The sequence below is a fragment of the Macaca fascicularis genome, chromosome 18 (genome assembly GCF_037993035.2).
Source record: "Macaca fascicularis isolate 582-1 chromosome 18, T2T-MFA8v1.1".
Lineage (NCBI taxonomy): Eukaryota > Metazoa > Chordata > Mammalia > Primates > Cercopithecidae > Macaca > Macaca fascicularis.
In genome coordinates, this window is record NC_088392.1 from 41,092,108 (window position 1) to 41,111,352 (window position 19,245).

Here is a 19,245-nt window from a genome sequence, read left to right on the forward strand (position 1 = left end):
CCTTGCTGCAGGGAGGAAGGGCCTGGGCATTGAGTGGGGTCATTTTCAGGACAGTGTGCATGTGCTGACCAGGGGGCATGGTCGGTGAAGACGCCTTTGGCTGCTGGCGCTGGGACCAGGGGACTTCCCACAGCAAGCGCCAGGCTGGAGCCTGCAGAGCGGTGCGCTGGTGCCCTCTAGTGGGAGCACACTGCCACACAGCCACCTATCCTGGCGAGGCCTCAACCCCAGCAGTCCCCAACGCTAGGGCCACACTCAGAGCAGGACTGTTAATGATGGGCCTGGGCTGTCCACATCACTGCCAGAGTGGTAGCCTGGTCAATACCTCTACTCCTGTGATAGAGATGCCAAAAATGCCACCAGGACACCAGACTTGTGGATGGCATTTGGGGTTCCCCTAGAACCACAGTCTGAGTCCAAGTGTGTGTCTCAGTGTCTGCCCTGCCGTATGGCTTCAACACGCAGAACCATGATTGAACCCTGAATCCATGGCCCTGTACTCAGAGCCTGCTGCTGTTCCCCACCTCCCGCCTCCCCCGCCACCACCTCCCCACCACCCCATCATTGGAGAGCAATGCCAGTCTCAGCTCGCCTGAGGCTGCCATGGTGTGGAATGTCATGCCTTGGTGTGGATGGCATAAAACCTGGCTATTGGCTAGCTCCTATCCCAGTGTACCTGCTCCTCTCCCTCCAGCCACCAGTGTGGGAAGGAAGACCTTGGAGCCAGTTACCACCACCAACAGACCCTTACTTAACTAGCTCACTAAATGCCTTTTCAGAGTGTAGAACTATTCCTGACGGCAGGAGTTCACAGAGGTACAGGGTGAGCCCTGGACACAGACACCTACTGTCTACCCTGTTGCCCCACATCCTTGGTGGGGCTCCAAGGGCCTGAATCCAGCAGTCCCAGAGATGAAGTTCCCTGAGGTCAGCACTGCGGTGAGACTCACCCCTGGATTCATTGCCAGCTGTGGAAACATGGCCAGATGGGGTCACCAGGAATAGGGGCCTTGGCTTTGGCTGGAAAGGAGCTTAGCCAGACACCTAGGTGTCAACATCTGACCCCCAGTGGAGGCATCACCTGCTAAGACCACTCACTGTGGCATGCGCTCCCTGTATGGCCCACTGAGAGATAAGCTAGGGCTCCCAGGAGATCAACAGCATTCAGTGTGGGGGCCAGTGGGGCCCTCTGCTTTATACTCAGCCACACATTCACACCCCAGACCGGAGGAGCTGCAGCAGCACAGGGGAGGAAGGTGGGGTGTGCTGGGAGAGGACCCAGACTTCGCCCTACAGGGACTGTGACCTGGGCAAGGCACCAGCACCTGCTCAGGCATTTACAGCTTTGAATGCAGTGTGGTAATCTGTGCATGTCTTATTTCCTCTACTAGGCTGTACCTCTCTTGGGGAACTGTATCTTATGCAATCAATTCTCTCTCTCTAAAAGGCTAGGGCAGAGCACTTGTCCATGAAGATGAGTTACGTGAGCAAGTGAAGGAAAGAGGAAGATTTGGCAGAGTTGCTCGCAGCTCACAGGACAGCCGTGTGCTCCCTTTCTTCCCGCTCCCCTGCAGGAGTGTCAGCCCTTGCAGTTGGGGCGGGGGCACATGACTAGTTCTGTCCAATGGGCTCTGAGTGGAGCTGATATTTCTGGGCCAAAGCATTTAAGACCTAGAGCAGGGATGTCCAATCTTTTGGCTTCCCTGGGCCACACTGAAAGAATTGTCTTGGGCTGCACATAAAATACACTAATGATAGCTGATGAGCTAAAACAAAAAATTGTAAAATACCTCATAATGTTTTAAGAAAGTTTACAAATCTGTTTTGGGCCATATTCAAAGCCATCCTGGGCCATATGTTGGCCAAGCTTGACCTAGAACATGACCCTCCAGCTCTCTTTGCCCCTGCCAGGGCTGCCTGGATACCATGGATTAAGATGGCAGGGCCACAGAACACAATCCACCTGGACCCTGGAGTCCCCAGGAAGCTGCCCTGGAGGCCAGCTTGGCCCTCCGCAGAATTTCAGAAAATTAGAATAAAATTCTGTGTGTGATGCCACTGAGATGTGGGGGTTTGTTTCGTATTATACCATGGCCTATAGTGTCCTAATACGGGAGACAATGGAAAGATCCTATTTTCTTTAAAAAAAAAATATATATATGTCTCAGCAATCACACCAAGAAGAGCAAAACCAGGTTCATGCTGAATTTCTGCTAGGAAGCGGTGGGAGAAACAGAGGCAGAGGGATGACTGAATGTGAAGACACATAAATCCTGCCTTTCTTGTACACTCTAGACAACACAACAGCGCATCTAGAAAGGAGGTTATTCAGCAGCATTCACTCTAGAGCACCTGGTGCTGGGGTTAGGAGGCTGAAGGAAACGGCCCAGCCCTCAGGCAGCCCAGAGTCCAGGAAGGGAGTCTGGCAGTTACATAAGCAGGTGTGATGTGATGGGAGCCACGCCACAGGGATGGGGGCAGGGGCTCTGGGGCAATGGCAGATGGACGCTGGACTCTGTCCTATGCATCTGAGAGGGTATCAGGGGAGGTGTCCTGAGTCAGGAAAAGGACAGGCAGAGAATGGATGAGTGTGATTTTAGGCAGAGGGAACCTCCGGCCCATGAGAAAGCAAGGAGAGATGGAAGAACAGAACGGATCGGGAGAGGGACTGACAGGGCCACAGGATGGCAGGGGGAGCCCAGGACAGAGGCCGGGCAAGGGTGCTGAGAACATCACAAAGCCTCCTGCCTGCTAAAGAGTCTGAACAGGGACAGAAGGGGCCGGAGACGGGGGTCTGGGCCTCTGTGGGTTGAGAAGATGCTGGGTACACAGCTGGTAGGATCTTTATGCCCCTTCTTCTGGGGTGCAGAAGTGGAGGGCAGGTAGGCAATAGGCTTTAGGCCAACCTCCCTTTGTCACCCTCTTTCCTTCTTGCCTCCAGGTGGGGAGGGGAGGTCAACCCTGATTTTTGTCTAAGAAAGTCTCTAGGAAGCCCGCCTATCTCTGTACAGGCTCAAGACTCTCATAGGAGGGCTGGAGGTCCCCAGGCTAGAGGTCGGCTTTCCCTCCCAGGTGGGGGCCTTCAGCTGGACGCACAATATCTCCGAGGTGAATGTGGAAGGAGGAGGATGTTTTCGCTGGTCACTATGCCTGCCCCTCTCCAGTGACTGCCATTCAGTGGTAGAGGCCAGGAGTCCTAAATATCCCACATTGCATTGGACATATCCATACTATTAGGTGTTGCCCTCCACCACATATGCTAATAGCTAGGCCAGCTGACCCTCAGGACCCAAGGCCAGACGAGTGAACCAGCCAGCCCTATTTATGAGGGGCTTTGAAGAACACTAGGAACAGAAAAGTCATCCCATTGTGCTCTCATGGGACCACAAATTCCTCAAACACCAGAGGTCTGTGTTTGGTGATCAAGAAGCCGTCTAGGCCGGGCGCGGTGGCTCAAGCCTGTAATCCCAGCACTTTGGGAGGCCGAGGCGGGCGGATCACAAGGTCAGGAGATCGAGACCACTGTGAAACCCCGTCTCTACTAAAAATACAAAAAATTAGCCGGGCGCGGTGGCGGGCGCCTGTAGTCCCAGCTACTCAGGAGGCTGAGGCAGGAGAATGGCGGGAACCCGGGAGGCGGAGCTTGCAGTGAGCCGAGATCGCGCCACTGCACTCCAGCCTGGGCAACAGCGTGAGACTCCGTCTCAAAAAAAAAAAAAAAAAAAAAAAAAAAAAAAAGCCGTCTACCTTGTCCTAAGGGTACCCATGTGAACTGCAGATACCCCAAGGAATGGTCAAGCCAGGAGCATTATCAGCCAGGACTTTTACGTTTTCAACTCTTGCTGATAATTGGAATTTCCTACAATGCTTTAAAAACGCAGATTCTAGCCGGACACAGTGGCTCATGCCTGTAATCCCAACACTTTGGGAGGCCGAGGTGGGCAGATCACTTGAGGTCAGGAGTTCAAGACTAGCCTGGCCAAGATGTTGAAACCCCATCTCTACTAAAAATACAAAAATTAGCTGGGCGTGGTGGTGGGCAACTGTGGCCCAGCTACTTGGGAGGCCGAAGCACGAGAATCGCTTGTACCTGGGAGGTGGAGGTTGCAATGATCCAAGATGTGCCACTGTACTCCAGCCTGGGTGCCAGAGAGAGACTCTGTCTCAAAAAGAAAAAAAAAAGAAAGAAAGAAAGAAAGAAAAGATGAAAAGAAAAGAAAGAAATGCAGATTCTTGGGTGTGATTCAGTGAGTGTGGTCTCCAGACTCCAGGAGCCCCCCATGATTCCTGCCTTTGGGGATTCACACCTCTGTGTAGGCCCTTCCCATATTGTACCAGGGTTGGTCTGTGCAAATGAAATACAGTAAATGGCAGCGTGAAGCTCTATCACTTCTGAGATGAGGCTATAAACGAGTGTGACTTCTGCGATGGAATCTTCTCTCTCTCTCTCTCTCTCCCCATCACCACTTGCTTTGGGGAAAGCCAGCTGCCATATTCTGAGGGCACTCAAGCAGCTTATACAGAAGATCTGGTGTCAAGGAAGCTAGGGAGGAACCCAGGCCTCCTGTCCCCAGCCAGGGAGGAACTGAGGCCTCCTGCCCTCAGACACAGGAGGGGGTCTTCCAGCCCAGGTGTGCCTTCTGATGGTCATCCCTGGTCATCAGCTTGACTGCAAACTCATGAGAGACCTTGAGCCTGATCCACCAGCTAAGCTGCTCCCAGAAAGTGTGTATAACTGTTTGTTGTTTTAAGCTGTGAAGTTTTATACAATTTGTTAGACAACAGTAAATGAGGAATACAGTGGGCAGATAGTGTAGATTTCAGTGCTTCCCAAGCAGTTCCGATGTGCAGCTGAGCTCCAGCACCGTGGCCAGCAGATTCATCTGCTGATAGTTTACTGAGGGCAAAGCACGTCCAAAGTGTGCGTCATGGAAACGTGTTGTGTGTGTATGTGTGCTGTGTGTATATGGGTGTATATGTGTGTGACGTATGTGTGTGCATATGTGTGGCGTATGTATGTGTGCATAGGATGTGAGGGGATGTGTGTGAGGTGTATATGTGTGTGCATGTACATGTGTGGTGTGTGGTATGTGCAGTGTGTATGTGTACATGTGTGGTATGTAATGTGGATGTTTGATGTGTGTGGTATGTGTACGTGTGTACGTGTGTGATAGATGATGTGTAATGAGTGTGTGTGTGTGCACACGAATATCAAAGCCCTTCTGCTCCAGCCTGACGGTGGAGACGGTGGGTGAAGGCCTCCACTACCAGCCACCCCGAAGAGCTTAGCATAACATGTGGGCCCTGGAGAGCCCAGAATTCTCACTGATTTACCACTCCTTGAAAAAAAACAACAAAAAAGAAAACTCTAGAATGTGAAACCTCAGAGGGACCTTAGTCTGATGATGTTCAAAATTTGTTTAGCAGTAGAATTGTTTCTCCACATGAAACCATGTTAGTATCCTGATTTAGAGGCACCGGCCAAACAGTTCTAGGTGGGCCCAAGTGGGGGCCCCTGGAGCTTGCTGCTTCCACCTCCCCACTTCCCCCAGCAGCACCCAGGGGCACCCCAGGAGAACCTTGAGGGCTTCACAGATTGCAGACCTCTGATCTAATACAACTGTGTCATTACGCTGATGAGTAAACTGAGGCCCACAGAGGTGAGATCACACGCACGGCTCTGGCAAATGTCTAGAAGTGGATTCTTCTGACCTCTAGTCCAATCTGTCTCCACTGCCTGGAAGGCCGCACAGGAGAAGAATCAACCAGGGCCTTGGTAACCCATGAACCACGGTTCATCATCCGAGCTTCTGACCAGCAGAAATGCCCTCTTCACCAAGAAACACCTCACCTGGGGGGTAGGGGCAGGAAATCACCCCCTCCTTCCTCTTCTTAACAGAGCAGGCCCCCCATAGCCTGGTCCACCCTCAGAAGGTGGGGCTTGACTGGCAGTGTGGAGTCCTGGGAAAAACTACAGCAGAGGCCAGCACAGCACCCACTGTGCACTGGGCGCCACCCTCAGCCCTCGAGTGAATGAATGTGCTTGATCTTTCCAGCCCCCTATAAAGTAGATATGGTTATTTCCTTCATCTTACAGAGGAGGAAACTGAGGCAGAGTGAGAATAAGTAACTAGCCCAAGACTCCTGGGCTAGTCAGTGGCAGGGCTGGGATTCCATGGGGTCCATGCGTGGGTCCAGACACCAAGCCCTTGACCGCCAACTTCCCACCCAGCCAGTAGCCCAGCTCTCCTTTCTCTTCTGAGCAGGAACCAAAGGTCCTCCATTTTGTACCCTAGAGGAATGAGGAAACAGTCACCAAGCAACACTAAATGTCAGGTCTGCTACTTTTCCAGCCATGACTCCCAAGCTTCTGGCTCAAAGGGCACCAAGTGGTCAATACCCTACCTAATGCAGGGGGCATCTGGTTTCTCACCTAGATCGGGGTCTCTCAAATGTACTTCTTCTATCAATGATGAATGCTCTTGGCATTTAGAAATGGAGTGATAAAGTGGTCACTTCCTAGTACCTTACCCTTTTTTTCTCTTGCGTCAAGGCTAGCTTTCCATTAGCAGTGATAATTTAATACAGATCCAGCCCAGAGGGTGTTTCACGAGCTGATACTCTGCCTGTGACTTATACGTCACAGCCTCGGCCCTGCTGACTGATTCTTTTTCCTGTCAAATTTATAGAAAAGTGCAAGAACTCTACAAAGAACATCCACGTCCTCCTCAACTGTTAACACCTCCCCATGTTTGCCCTCTCTCTCCCTCTGTGTCTACATACCATTATCATCAATCTCTTTATAAACCATTTGAGAAGACACTGCAGACACCAGGCCCATATCCCTCAAACATTATAGTGCATATTTCTCAAAGTCAAGCACACTCGCCCACATGACCATCACACTGCCTCCAAGTCGGGAAACTGACGTCGAAGCAATACTGTCCCACCCACAGACCCAATCGCATTTTCCAACTGTACCAACAAGGTCAGGATTTCCTTCTGGTCCAGGATTTCAGCAAGGAACACATGTTGTATTTAGTCATTTGCCTCTTCAGTCTCCTACAATCTGGAAGACTTCCTCAGTCTTTCCCTGTCTTCTGTGTCCAGGCAGTTATAGAGAGTGGTCCTTATACTGCTTTCCAAACAACCAGACTCAGATTGTGCTTTCTTGGAAGGAAAATCCAAGAAATGATGTTGGGTTTTCTGTATGGCACATCAGGGGGACACAGTGTCCACCCATCCCATCACTAATGATGTTCTCTTGATCACCTGGCCACATTGGGGCCTGCCAGCTTTCTCCACAATAAAGTCATCTTATTTCTCTTTGTAATGAGGTGACCTCTATGTGTGCCCCAGTTCATTTCCCAGAAAGTTTCCAGTCTGCAACACAGGGAGGGTAGTCCAGGGCCTGGTCGTCTCAATGAGCTAAGATGACAGGGTTCAAAATCCATGGAGTCCAAGATAATTTGATTTGCAAGGCAGAGTACTAGAGAGGAGAGACCAACATACAGAGAGAAATCCAGAAATCTTAGCCTCTCAAGTCTTTGGCTGAGTATTAATTTGTCCATGTGTAAGGAAACTTTCGAGGCAAGGAATAGATAGAACAATCCACTGAGATCACATAGGGCTGAAAATAAGTTTGTGTTTCTCCAGCCATGGGGGAAACACCTTCTAATACACAGAGCATTGGATGGCAATCTCAGAAGGGTATTTATTCAGCAGTGGAGCAAAATTTGTCCTACACTAAAGTCTTCCTACCCTAACAAAGCTTAAAAGCAAGTCTTGAAAGGATCAAACTGTTTTTATGTAACTTAACTGTGATCCAGAACAAAACCCAAAATATTTAAAGGGATAAAAAAAAAATTAGCACCCAGTAATGTAAAGGTTCTAACATCTGACATTTAACATCAAATTACCAAGCATGTAAAAAAAGGTATGGCCCATAACCAACAGACAAATCAATGAATAGAAATAGACTCAGAGATTATATGGATGAGAGAAGTAGTAGAGAAGGACTTAAAACAGCTATTGGGAATAGGTTCTATACACTCCAGAAGAGAAAGCATGAGGAAGGGAAGATATACATATACATTTTTTAAAAAGCCCACAATGACCTTCTGGAGATAAAAACTATAATATGTGAAATGAAAAATATACTGAATGGGATTATCAGTAGATTTCACACTGGAATAAAAGATTAGTGAACTTGAAGACATAGCAATAAAAACTATCCAAAATGAAACACAGAGAGTAAAGAAAGACTTTTAAAAACCAAGCAGAGCTTTGGTGAGCCATGGGAAAAGATGAAGAAGCATAGAATACATATAATTGGAACCCCAGGGTTGAGGGAAAATGGAAGGAATAGTGGCTGAAAATTTTCCAAATTTGATGAAACTATAAACCTACAGATCCAAGAAACTCAATAAATCCCAAGTGGGAGAAACATGAAGCAAACCACCACACCAAGGCACATCATAATCAGATAGTTGAGGTCTTAACTGTATGCTTATTGTCTCTCATTGATAGGCCCAAGGCATGAACAGAGAAGAAACAAAATGGCAAAGGCACCAGGAAGAGATGAATGGATATAGGTAAAATAGCAAGAGAAGAATCAGGAGAGAAGGGAAGGGTGGCACAGTGGAGTGTGGTGGCAGGTCATGGTCACTGGCAGTGGCAGGATCAGTCACTGCGGAGGGTCCACTGCTTTTACACCCCTGCAGCAGGCCCCGTCTCATTCCTGAGAGCAGCTAGACTCCTGCTGTTTCCACCAAAAGTCCAGCACTATAAGCATCTAGAGACCTGGATTCACTGAGTGAATCCTCTTTGTCCTGGAACCTGGCCCTGATTCCAGGAAAGAGGCCCAATCAATAAAAAAAGAGCAAGCATAGCAGACACCTGGAGGCCAGCAGGGCAAGTCCACTGTTCAAAAGTCTAAAGACAGCCCCAGCCACATAAGAATCTCTTCCAGGCATGCCAGTCCCACCTGAACACACCACAGGACACTTCACCTGCAGAGAGGCTTCAGGCCAAGGGACAAAAACTTCCAAGTTCACTGAGTTGCCAGGGCATGGTCTATTTCATCTCGAGGGCACATCAGGCCTGCCACCAGGACCTGCAGCATCACCGAGTAGGCTGTCACACACACTATCACAATGGGACACCCTGGAGAATGGCAGGTAGCCAGCCCTGCCTACCTATTACTACCATACAGGCAGTTACACCCCTTGCTGGAACAAGGGGCCAGAAGGAGTGCTTCGGTTAGGTCCTGTCCAGGAAGAGGATCAAGACTCCAGGGGTGGGATCAAGACTCCAGGGGTGGGTGGGCTGTCAGAGAACATGCCTCTCTACCTACCTGCCAGGCTGGAAGAACCTTCTCGATGTCATTCAGGTTGATGCCATCCCCATCTTCCAGCTTCCCTTTGCCACACCTGGACCAGAAAAGACAGAAAGGCATTGGAAAGATGGCTCATTCATGCCTCCTGTCCCATCCGGCCAGCAGGAGAGGAGGAACAGTCAGCAGATACCTGGTGCTGCCCACCCTCAAGCCCTGCAGAATCAGCTGTCCCACCTAGAGGAAACAGCCCTAGAGATGGTGGCCAGGGGTAGGGGTGGGGGCTCCTCCCCTAATGCAACAACCAACCTGGAGGGAGGAGGGAGAGGAACCAGAGTTCCCCTTGATCCTTCCAGGCAGAGAAGCTAAGCTCCTTACTCATCACAACACCTGTCAAAGCCCATCCACCTTGCCCCATTACACCGGACAGAAGATCAGTGGACAGAGACACCAAGCAACTTTCTCAAGGTCACACAGGCTGGCAGGGCCTAGCAGAAAACCCAACAGGGCTTCCTTCCTTCTTGGCTTGACTCTGGGTCAGTCCAGCAGGCCCACTCAGATAGTCTATGCTTTATCTTCATGTTCTCTGTAAGTGGGTGTGCCCATGGGCCAGAGAGGCTGGCACCAACTCCCTGGCCAGAGGTCTGAATCTTTGGCATATTTAAGGGTGCAGATTCCGAAACCAGACTCCCAGGGTTTGAATCCCTGCAGCATCCTTTACCAACTGGGGACCCTGTATAAGTACTCATGTCATCAAATGAGTTTCCTCATTTGTTCAATGGGGATGATAGTGTCTGACATCTTAAGGTGGCTGGAGGATTAAATTAATTAATGTATCTGGAGCGCTTAGATGCTTAGAACCGTGACAGCACACAGTAAACCGTACATATACACACACATATACACATATATAGCCGAGCTTATATATATATAAAATGCTTAGCTTGTTTATGTTTATATATATGTGTGTGTATATTACTTGTGTATGTATTATCATCTGTATTTACCATTAAATATATCTTAAACGTACACACATACGTTTAATGGTAAATACTGGTAATAATAACAAAATTATAATAAAATAAATAATGAAGTAAATATATTACTACTACTATGACTACTTTCATTACCGCTAATACTGTTGCTGTTATTTGGGCAAAGAGGCAGGAAGGTGATTAATTAAGGACATAGATTCTGGAGCCAACTCAGCCTCATGCAAATTACTCAGTTTCTGGGTCTCCTAGTTGCTTCATCTATTGAAATGAAGATGATAACAGTTCCTCCCTCTCTGGGTGGTGACAAGTTTTAAATAAATGAGGCAAGCACTTAGAACAGGGGCTGGAGCATGGCCGGTGCATAGTAAATATTGTCAGTTACAATTATTACTGGTATTGACTGAGGATTGGTGAGAGATGTCCCATGCGTTGGGTCATTTTCCAGCTGCAGAGTTCATGCGAATCTCACATTTCAGAATAACTAGTTCATTGTTTAAATATTTACCAAGCATCTCTTCTGTTTTGGGCCTTGTGAACAAAAACAAATCAGTTTTGGTTCCTGCCCTCAGACAGTGGATGGCTCTTAGAACAAACCCTCACTCCTCTAACAGGGCTGGGTGCCTGCGCACCATTAGGGGGCAGCACGAGATCAGCGTCATAAAAGTCCTACGGCGGGAGGCGCCCTGGAACCCAGAGGAGGAGAAACTGGCTGCAAACACCAGCAAAGGCCTACGTGGAAGAGAAGAACAGGGGGCTGACCCAAGCCCCATTTGATGGCTCATTTCTCCATTCACCAAACGCTTCTGTGCCAGGCTCCAGACAGGGTCTGGGACCCAGGTGTAAACGGTGCACACAACTGGCCCTCTCGGTGTCTGGCGGGATAATCAGCCCCTGCGGTGCAGCAGCCAGTGCCCCGTCGGGGGCAGGAGAGCAATGCAGAAACCCCAAGGAGCAGCGTCTAGAACTGTCCTGGGCGAGGGGTGGTGGGAGGAAGGTGAGAGGTGAGCTGGCCAAGCACAGGGAATTTGGGAGGATGTCCCAGGAAGATGTGACGCAGGCAAAGGCCTGGAGTTAGGAGCGTGTGTGGTGCCAGTTTGCTGTGGCTGGAGCATGTCGGGGGTGGGTCAGGGTGCAAGGGGTAGGAAAGGGCACAGTGGAGCTGGGGTGGGGAATAGTGTGCAAGGTATAACAGGCATGAGGGAAAAGAGAAAAAGTTTCCCCCGGCCCCCGGCTGTCCCCACAACTGTGACGTGCTGGGGCTACAGGCGAGCAGGTGGAGAAAGGCCTGGAACATCCAACATCTCTTAACTCATCAATCTGCCTGGTGCAGACAGGCTGGCCTGTGAAAGCACCAACTGCGTGTAGCCTTCTGTGTTCTGTACCCGCCTGGGCCATAGGGGAGGAGGGCACTACGGACTTGGCTCGACTAGAACGGCTAACACCACCTCCCTAGTGTCTCCTGTGGGTAAAACACACCTCAGGACTCTCCCACGTGTGCTGAGCTCCGAGCACACGCTGGGCACCAGCCTAGCACACTCCAAACACAGCCTTCTGTTCTCACCTCAGCGCCCCTGGGGGTGGGCAGGGGGAGGCCTGCGGGGCTGCTGTCCTATGAAGCCTGTCCTTGTCAGGGCTCAGATCTCCCTGGAGACCTGCAGGTTTGGAGGGCGGAAGGTGGCTACAGACCAGCTGAGTCACTGCTGCCAACAGGGTTTCCAAGGCAACAGCCTTCTCTGATTTCTGTCCCTCCATGGAAACACAGGCTGCAGTGAGACTTGGCAACTGAGTGGTACCTGCATCCCAGGGAGGCTGCAGCGGCTGGCGCGTGGAACGTGTCCCCACTACAACAGGACTCTAAGGGGGACACAGTTCCTGGTCTGGCCATGAGGTGGCCACAGACACTGCACTCAGACTCCCTGGGAACCTGGGAGTGACAGGCTTTGGCTAGTGAGCCAGATGTCCATGGGAGATCCCAGGTGACTCTCAGCAATTCTGGAGGCTCCTGGTGAGAGACTGAGACTGGCCAAGGAATTCAGGCCCACAGCTGCTGACACAGGTGTGGCTGGTTACTCTGGCTTCAGAAGAGACAAAGTCCCTCGGCATAAGGGGAATTCCTCTCCTTCATAGTCATTCATCACTTTTTTTGCTAGGAAGTTAGTTCATTTCTGGGGACTGGTGAGACACCTTTGGCAAGCCTGCCTTCAACATGCAGGCCCCACCGGGCACCTGTAGTCAATAAGGCAGCACCATCGCTTCGATCCCCCCAGGCCTTCGATCCCCCCAGGCCACTGACTTCACCAGCTGTGTGCTCCTGGGGCACACGGGAGAGACTGGAGCTGTCCAGGGAAGTCTCCTTCCTGAAGCCTTTCCCAGATGGTTCAACCTGTAAAGTGCTCTCCTTTCTAACCCCTTTTGCATTGAGTTTATTTAACCCTGCACCAGGCATCACACTTTATACTTCCTAGTGTCTATATGTCTACACTGCATAGTCTAGTCTATATGTCTACACCACATAGTCTAGTCTTTCTTCCCCTACACAGTCTCCATCATAAATGGGTTCATGTCTCCTTTTCCCAGTAGATTGAACAGTCCTTCTGGGCAGGGACTATATTGTATACTTGTGTGTGTGTGTGTGTGTGTGTGTGTGTGTGTGTGTGTGTTTGTGTATGTCTACTTTCCTGGCATCCAGCACCATGCAGGGACCCAGCAGGTCTAGTGACAGACTAGCTACACTGAACTTGAGAAAAGCAAAATCCTGCTCCTATTCCTGTGGCATACCCGAGCTCCACTGCACTGCTACAACAGGACACAGGGCAAGCATCACCTTTGCTCACAACCCCTTCCTGAAGCTGACCTGCTATATAAGGTAGGTAAGGCCATCCTTCCTAAGCACAGAAGTGTGGAGGCCCAGCTCTGGGCAGCTCAGTAGCCTGGAAGGAGCATGGCCTCCCTGCAACTGAATGAGTGGTCTGAGCAGGCAGTGTGCAGGGTGGATGGGGTAAGGCAGGGTCGGGAGCCTCGCAGCTCTGTCTCTCCTATGCTCCATCTTAACTGGTGCCTCCATGCACAAAGCCATCTCTCCCTCGTCATCCAAAGAGAAATGGAACCCACAACAGGCAGAGAAATGAAAAAAGGAGGTGTGTGAGAGGCTGGTGTCTCCCGGGAGAGTCTGATGCAAGTGATGGGCCTCTCCCCAGCAACACACACGTGTGAAAGCACACATACAAATTTGCAGAAAATTTTAAGGAGGTTAAGAATACCCTGATGTGATGAACTAGGGGTTGGACGGTGTCAGAGGCCTGGCCTTAAATGATGGCTCTGTTATTCAGGCAAGTCACTTTGCTTCTCTGAGTGTTGTTTTCCTCATCTCTAAAGTAGGAATGAGCCCATTTCTTTCCACGGGTTGTTGCTCATTACACTACAATGGGACCAGTGCTGCCAAGAGGAGAGGTTGGGTGGGACAAATATAGCAGCAGGAAGACATGTGAGATGTAGTATAGTGTCCAATAAAGTCACTAATACTTAGATCTGCAGTGAAAGGGAGACAAGAGTGAGCAGGGGAGGGCTGGAAGGAAAAGTAAGGGTCATCAGTATCATAATAAAACACAAACAAACAAAAACCAAGAAGAAAAGAAAGCACAAGTGCTGGTGGGGATGTGGAGAAATTGGAATCTCATATGTGGCTGGTATGAATGCAGAATATTCAGCTGCTATGGAACACAGTATGACAGTTCCTCAAAGAGTTCAACAGAATTACCATATGACCCAGCAATTCCACCCCTAAGTATATACCCAAGTAATTACAAGCAAGGACTCAAACAGATACAGCAGTATTTTTGACAATAGCCAAAAGGTAGAAACGACCCAAGTAAGGATTGACAGATGCATGGGTAAACAAATTGTGGTATATCCATACAATGGAATAGTATTCAGCCATGAAAACACACAGAATAAAGTTCTGATACATGCTACAATGAATGAACCTCAAAAACATGCCAAGGGAAAGAAGCCAGGCCCAAGAAGTCACATATGACTCCGTTTCTGTAAGTATCCAAAATAGATCAATTCATAGAAACAGAACGCAGATTGGTGATTGCCAGGGGCTAGGGGTGGTGGTGGGATGGGGAATAATTGCCTAGTGGGTATAGGGTTTTATATTGGGATGATGAGAATGTTTCAGAACTAGATAGACATGGTAGTTGCACAACAGGGCGAGCATACTAAATGCCAGTGGATTCAACACTTTACAATGGTTAATTTTATAGTATAAGAATTCTGCCTCAATAAAAATTATATAAAACTATAAAAGAAGTAGCAGCCATTTGTTACACACCACTGTGTCTGGCTGGAGTCACATTCCTGTCCTGAGGTTGGCCCAGGCCCTGACACCACTTTTGAAAGGGGAGGGCAACACTGACACACAAAGTCATAGAGGGTGAGAAAAGCCAGCGTAAAATCAGGCACGACACTGGGGGCTCCCCAAGTGTGGTCCCTGGACCAGCATCAGCACCTGCTGGAGAACTTGTTAGAAACACACATCCTCAGTCTGAGCCTACAGAATCAGAGACTCCGGGGTGGGCCTGTCCTCTGTGCCACTGCCCAGGTGATTCTGCTGCACTGGCCTGGATTACTGACAAGCAGGGCCACTGTGGGCCATCAGGAGCAGGTGGGGATGGCTTGGCTAGAGGGGGCTGGGCAGAGGGGAATGGAGGGATTCCGGGAGGAGTCAGTGAGCCTGCAGCTCTGGGCCACATAGGAAGAGCATGCCGGGGCATTAGCCACCTGAGTCCCCTGTGCAGCAGGGCAGCCTCCCTATGGAGGCAAAGACCACTCCCGTCCCCTGCCCCACCTCTCCCTGTGTAAGAGTCCCGGCACCCCTTACCCTTCGCGGTCGATGTGTGGCAGGGGCTGCTTGGGCGTGTGTCGGACTTTCCGGTGGAACTGGGTGAAGTCCAGCTTTTCCGGCTGCAGGTCCCAGGTGGCACCACTAGAGGGCGAGGGAGGGTGAGAAATCGAGACAAGAGGGCAACAGCCCCGTTTGGGCCAGGGCAAACCTGGCAGAGCAGACCCGCAGAAAGGGGCCGCCAGGGGCCAGGCGGGGACCCTCACTCAGAATGGAGCCCCAGGTGCCACCCCTCACTTTCATCACCCTGCCATGGAAAGTGTATACTTATGAAACAAGTGTGGACCTGGTGCCCATTGCACAGTGGCCTCTGCAACACCTGAGTGTCTTTTCGTGCCCACATTTGAGGAAGGCTGGGGAGAGCAAGGGGCCAAATGCTGTTCTCCAGCCTCTGACAAGTAGCTCAAAGTGACGACCCGGCCACCCTGAGGTAGATGAGGCAGGCGAGTGGGAAGCGGGGCCCAGCCTCTGCAGCCCCATCCCGAGGGCCCTCCCCTTGCCTCCACTGTCTTCTCTGACACTCACCGCCTCCTCTCTCCAGCCTCCTTCTTTCCACCCCATCCTTCCTACATCCCCTGCTCTGCTTCTCTCCGCCTCTTGCTCATGAACCATCAGCTTTCACTCAGCCCCCCAAGGAGGCTAGGGTCCCTGGCTGGACCTCACACCACAGGGAAGGAGGAGGAGGAGGTTACCTGAAGGAATCGAAGGTGTTGGCCGCCCAGATGTCCGTGCCCAGCATGTCCAGAGAGCTGTCTTTGCTGCCATTCTGGAAGAGATGGGGGTGAAAGGGCTGACATTAATTGCTCAGCCAGGATGCTGAGAACACGGGGCCTGGGCCTGAGAGGGTGGTAGAAGCCTCCCTGTCTCCCTGGGTGGCTGGGAGGCTGGAGTGAGCCCCCAAGTGAGTATGGCAGCTGGTGCACCCAGTCAGAGTCGGGGACTGCCTGGGGGTCTTCTGGCCTCCCCCCAGGCATGGGCCCTCGTTTCACTGAGGTTTTGTAGATTTATACAGAAGGGTCCAGGCCCCTGCTGCCCCCAGCCCATGGCTCTCTCCTCAAAGCCTCTACACCCAGCAGGGGCTCTGTACCACCAGAGCCACCATCACCACTGCCAGCCTGATGGCAGCGGCTTCTCCCCAGGCAGGGGCTCTGCAGAGTCAGGCCCACTGGGGAGCCCATGGAGGCTGCCTTCCTTCACAGTTCAGTCCTACTCCCCAGAAGTCCCCAACCGACCAAGGCTACACCAGCAACTGAATTTCTCCAAGTCAAACTGATCCTCCAGTGTTCCCTATGTGACAGAAACCTCTTTACTCAATGTGACAGAAACCTCTTTACTCAATGCAGCTTCTACGATTTGGTTTCTTTGCTCTCCGGCTGCTGAGCTCCCTGGCAAATTCTCCAACCCCCTGACCACGCGTGATGCCCTCCAGCCCTTCTTACCCCTGTAATCTGGTTTCCATCGTCACACTCTTTAAAACAATACTTCCACATCCACCCGAGCTGAACGTGTGCATGCCGTATGACCCAGAAATTCACTCCCAGGTATAAACACACAGAAATGTGCCCAGAGGCTCACCAAAAGACATGTACACAAAGCGTATACAGCAGCATCAGCCATTACAGCTCCAAACTGGAGAACACCCACATGCCTGTCATCGGCTGATTCGATAAATAAACAGTGGTATGTTCACATATTGGAGTATTACACCGCAGTGAGCACAAAGTAAAATAACATGCAACAATATGAATAAATATCACAAGCATACAGGGAATAAAAGAACCCAGATGCAAAAGAGAACCAATTATGTTCAGGAACAGGCAAACTAACGAATGTATAGTGAAAGAACTCAGATAGTAACTGGAAGGGGAAACCAATCTACTTTCCAGAGAGAGAGTGACAGAGAGTGAGCAGCTTTAATTAACTAGAAGGAGAGGGCACAAAAACCGGAAAGGCTGGACAGTCCAGCCTCCAAGCAGAAGGGGCCAGGCACTCCAGCCCCCACAGACAGGAGGCAGGAGGTAATGAGAGTCTGGAGGAGAGGTGGAGGGCTCATGGAGTCAAAGGGACAAGGGGACTCTCTGGGGAGAACCACCTGGGCTGTCTGACTCTGGGCAAGTCCCTCAGCCTTCCTGGGTCTCATTGATAACAGGAGGACTGGTCCCTCCCTCTGGGCACCAGCAGCCTGCAGCCTGCAGTTCTAAGTAACTCGAAACTTCCTCATTCCAGGATGCCCCGAGAGCTTGCACAATCCTTTCTAGCAGATCAGTCACATTTATTCAGGGCCGCCATAGCCTTGGGTGCTTCCTCCCCATGCCTTTCCTTTCCCATCCCCGCAATCCCCTTCGCTTCTGACCGTGGCCTGTCAACTGGGCCTTCCTCCCCTCTTGCCCTCTCCAAATGTGCCCCATCTGTCAAAGCTTGGCTCAGCCAGGAAGCGCCTCTGGCCTCCCAAACTGCAGTCACCTCGCTCTGCCCTGAACTTGCCATCTGTGTGGGGGACTTACAGTAGCAGAGCCAGCCTCTTGCAGCTCTCACTTCTATTTCCTGTAGTGACCTCTCTCCCGCAGGAGATAGCGGGCCCTTGATGGCAGGGACCCCCTGGGTTCCCCAGAGCTGGAAGCTCAGTGCTCCTGACATATACTGCAAGTGATTTTCACCATCTTCTTTAAACATGTGTTTTCTTTTTGCCTCAATAAGCTGTGTGACCTCGGCAAAGTCACTTCACCAGTCTGGACTTCAGATGCTTCATATTTAAATAAAGAGATCCCAGAGTGAAATACCATGCCCTGTAGATGGGCTCCTTCTGACTGGCATGTGTTCTGCTACCATCCCCTCTGCTGCCAGTGGCAGACATCACTAATCAATTACAGCATGGTTGCCAGTCCTCCAAGCAGGTGGCCCCTAATGTTCTAGGATCACCCTCTCTCCCTTTTCTTCAAGTTGCCTCACATCCTCCCCATTCCAACTCCTGGGGTCCTGCTTGCTCCAAATGCAACTCTGAAACTCCAGGTCAGCTGGAAAGACTCACCTTCTATCACACAACCCCCAAGGGGACAGCCCCTGCCTCCCGAGATGTTGACTGGCTTGTTCACAACCCCCCTCCTGGGCCTCGAATGTAATTGTCATTGGGGATAGCAGCCAAAAATGACATCGAAAGCAAATATAAAAATAATCAAACATGCATACAAAACTCTTGCTTCCAAAGCATCTATTGCATACCTCATTCAGCATACTGTTCATTTTCCTCCTTCAGCTCAGTGACCTGAAGTCCCTCCTTCTCCACACGTGTCTTCCCTGATCCCTGACCTGTTAAATACCCAATGTTCTCTGGCGTCTATAAATTCAGCTTCAGTGGATCACCTCTTGGTCACTGCTCTCTTACATGAGTGTTGGACCTTCCCCAAGTAGACTGTAATCTTCTCCACCGGACTGCCTCTTTCTCTTCGTGCCCCCACAGTGGCCAAGTCAGGCACACAGGAGGGCCAGCTCGGATTCCTGCCAACTGATCTAAGGGATGCCACTCTGTAACGGGAGGAAGCGTGCCCCTACTGCCTCTGTGGCTGAAAGACTGACTCGAGATTAGGATGTCAAGATTGATTTACTGTCCTAGGATCTGAGGCCCTTAAGGCCCCTAAAGAGTCAGAAACATGGGTGGAGAGAGAGAGCAACTATGTAGAGAAGGTCATGGCCAAACCCAGAAGTGCAAAGCATCTTCCAGGAAAAGGGTGATTCACCTTGAAGGCAGTTGAAGGTCAGTACAGATGGGCACATAACTCTCCCTCCTGGTCTGGAGGTTGGCATCTCAGCTACTATTCCTCAACTGGCAGGGAGGGAGGACAGGTCACAGTAACAGTCACTAGCAGCAGCTGTGAGGGGGCCAATGCCCCTGTGCAGAGAGCTGGCAGGAACCTCTCTGCCTGGAGGAGGCGGCACTACCCTTGGGCTAAGGGAGGTGACTGGGCAGGGCAAACTTGGGCATTTCCAAAGCAGTATCCCTGGTGGGGGACCGACCA

The 19,245-nt window shown here is 50.8% G+C and overlaps 1 protein-coding gene across 28 annotated transcripts in view; it reads right to left on the reverse strand.

Moving 5' to 3' along the window:
* Window positions 1-19,245, reverse strand: part of CTIF (cap binding complex dependent translation initiation factor) — a 339,224-nt gene that overhangs the window by 190,089 nt on the left and 129,890 nt on the right. For all 28 annotated transcript variants that reach the window (XM_074022308.1, XM_065533854.2, XM_074022313.1 and 25 more), the window contains 3 exons: window positions 15,925-15,998; window positions 15,212-15,316; window positions 9,356-9,431 (listed from right to left, as the gene is read on the reverse strand). In XM_074022308.1, coding sequence (XP_073878409.1) covers window positions 9,356-9,431; window positions 15,212-15,316; window positions 15,925-15,998 — 255 coding nt within the window. The remainder of the gene's footprint in view (window positions 1-9,355; window positions 9,432-15,211; window positions 15,317-15,924; window positions 15,999-19,245) is intronic.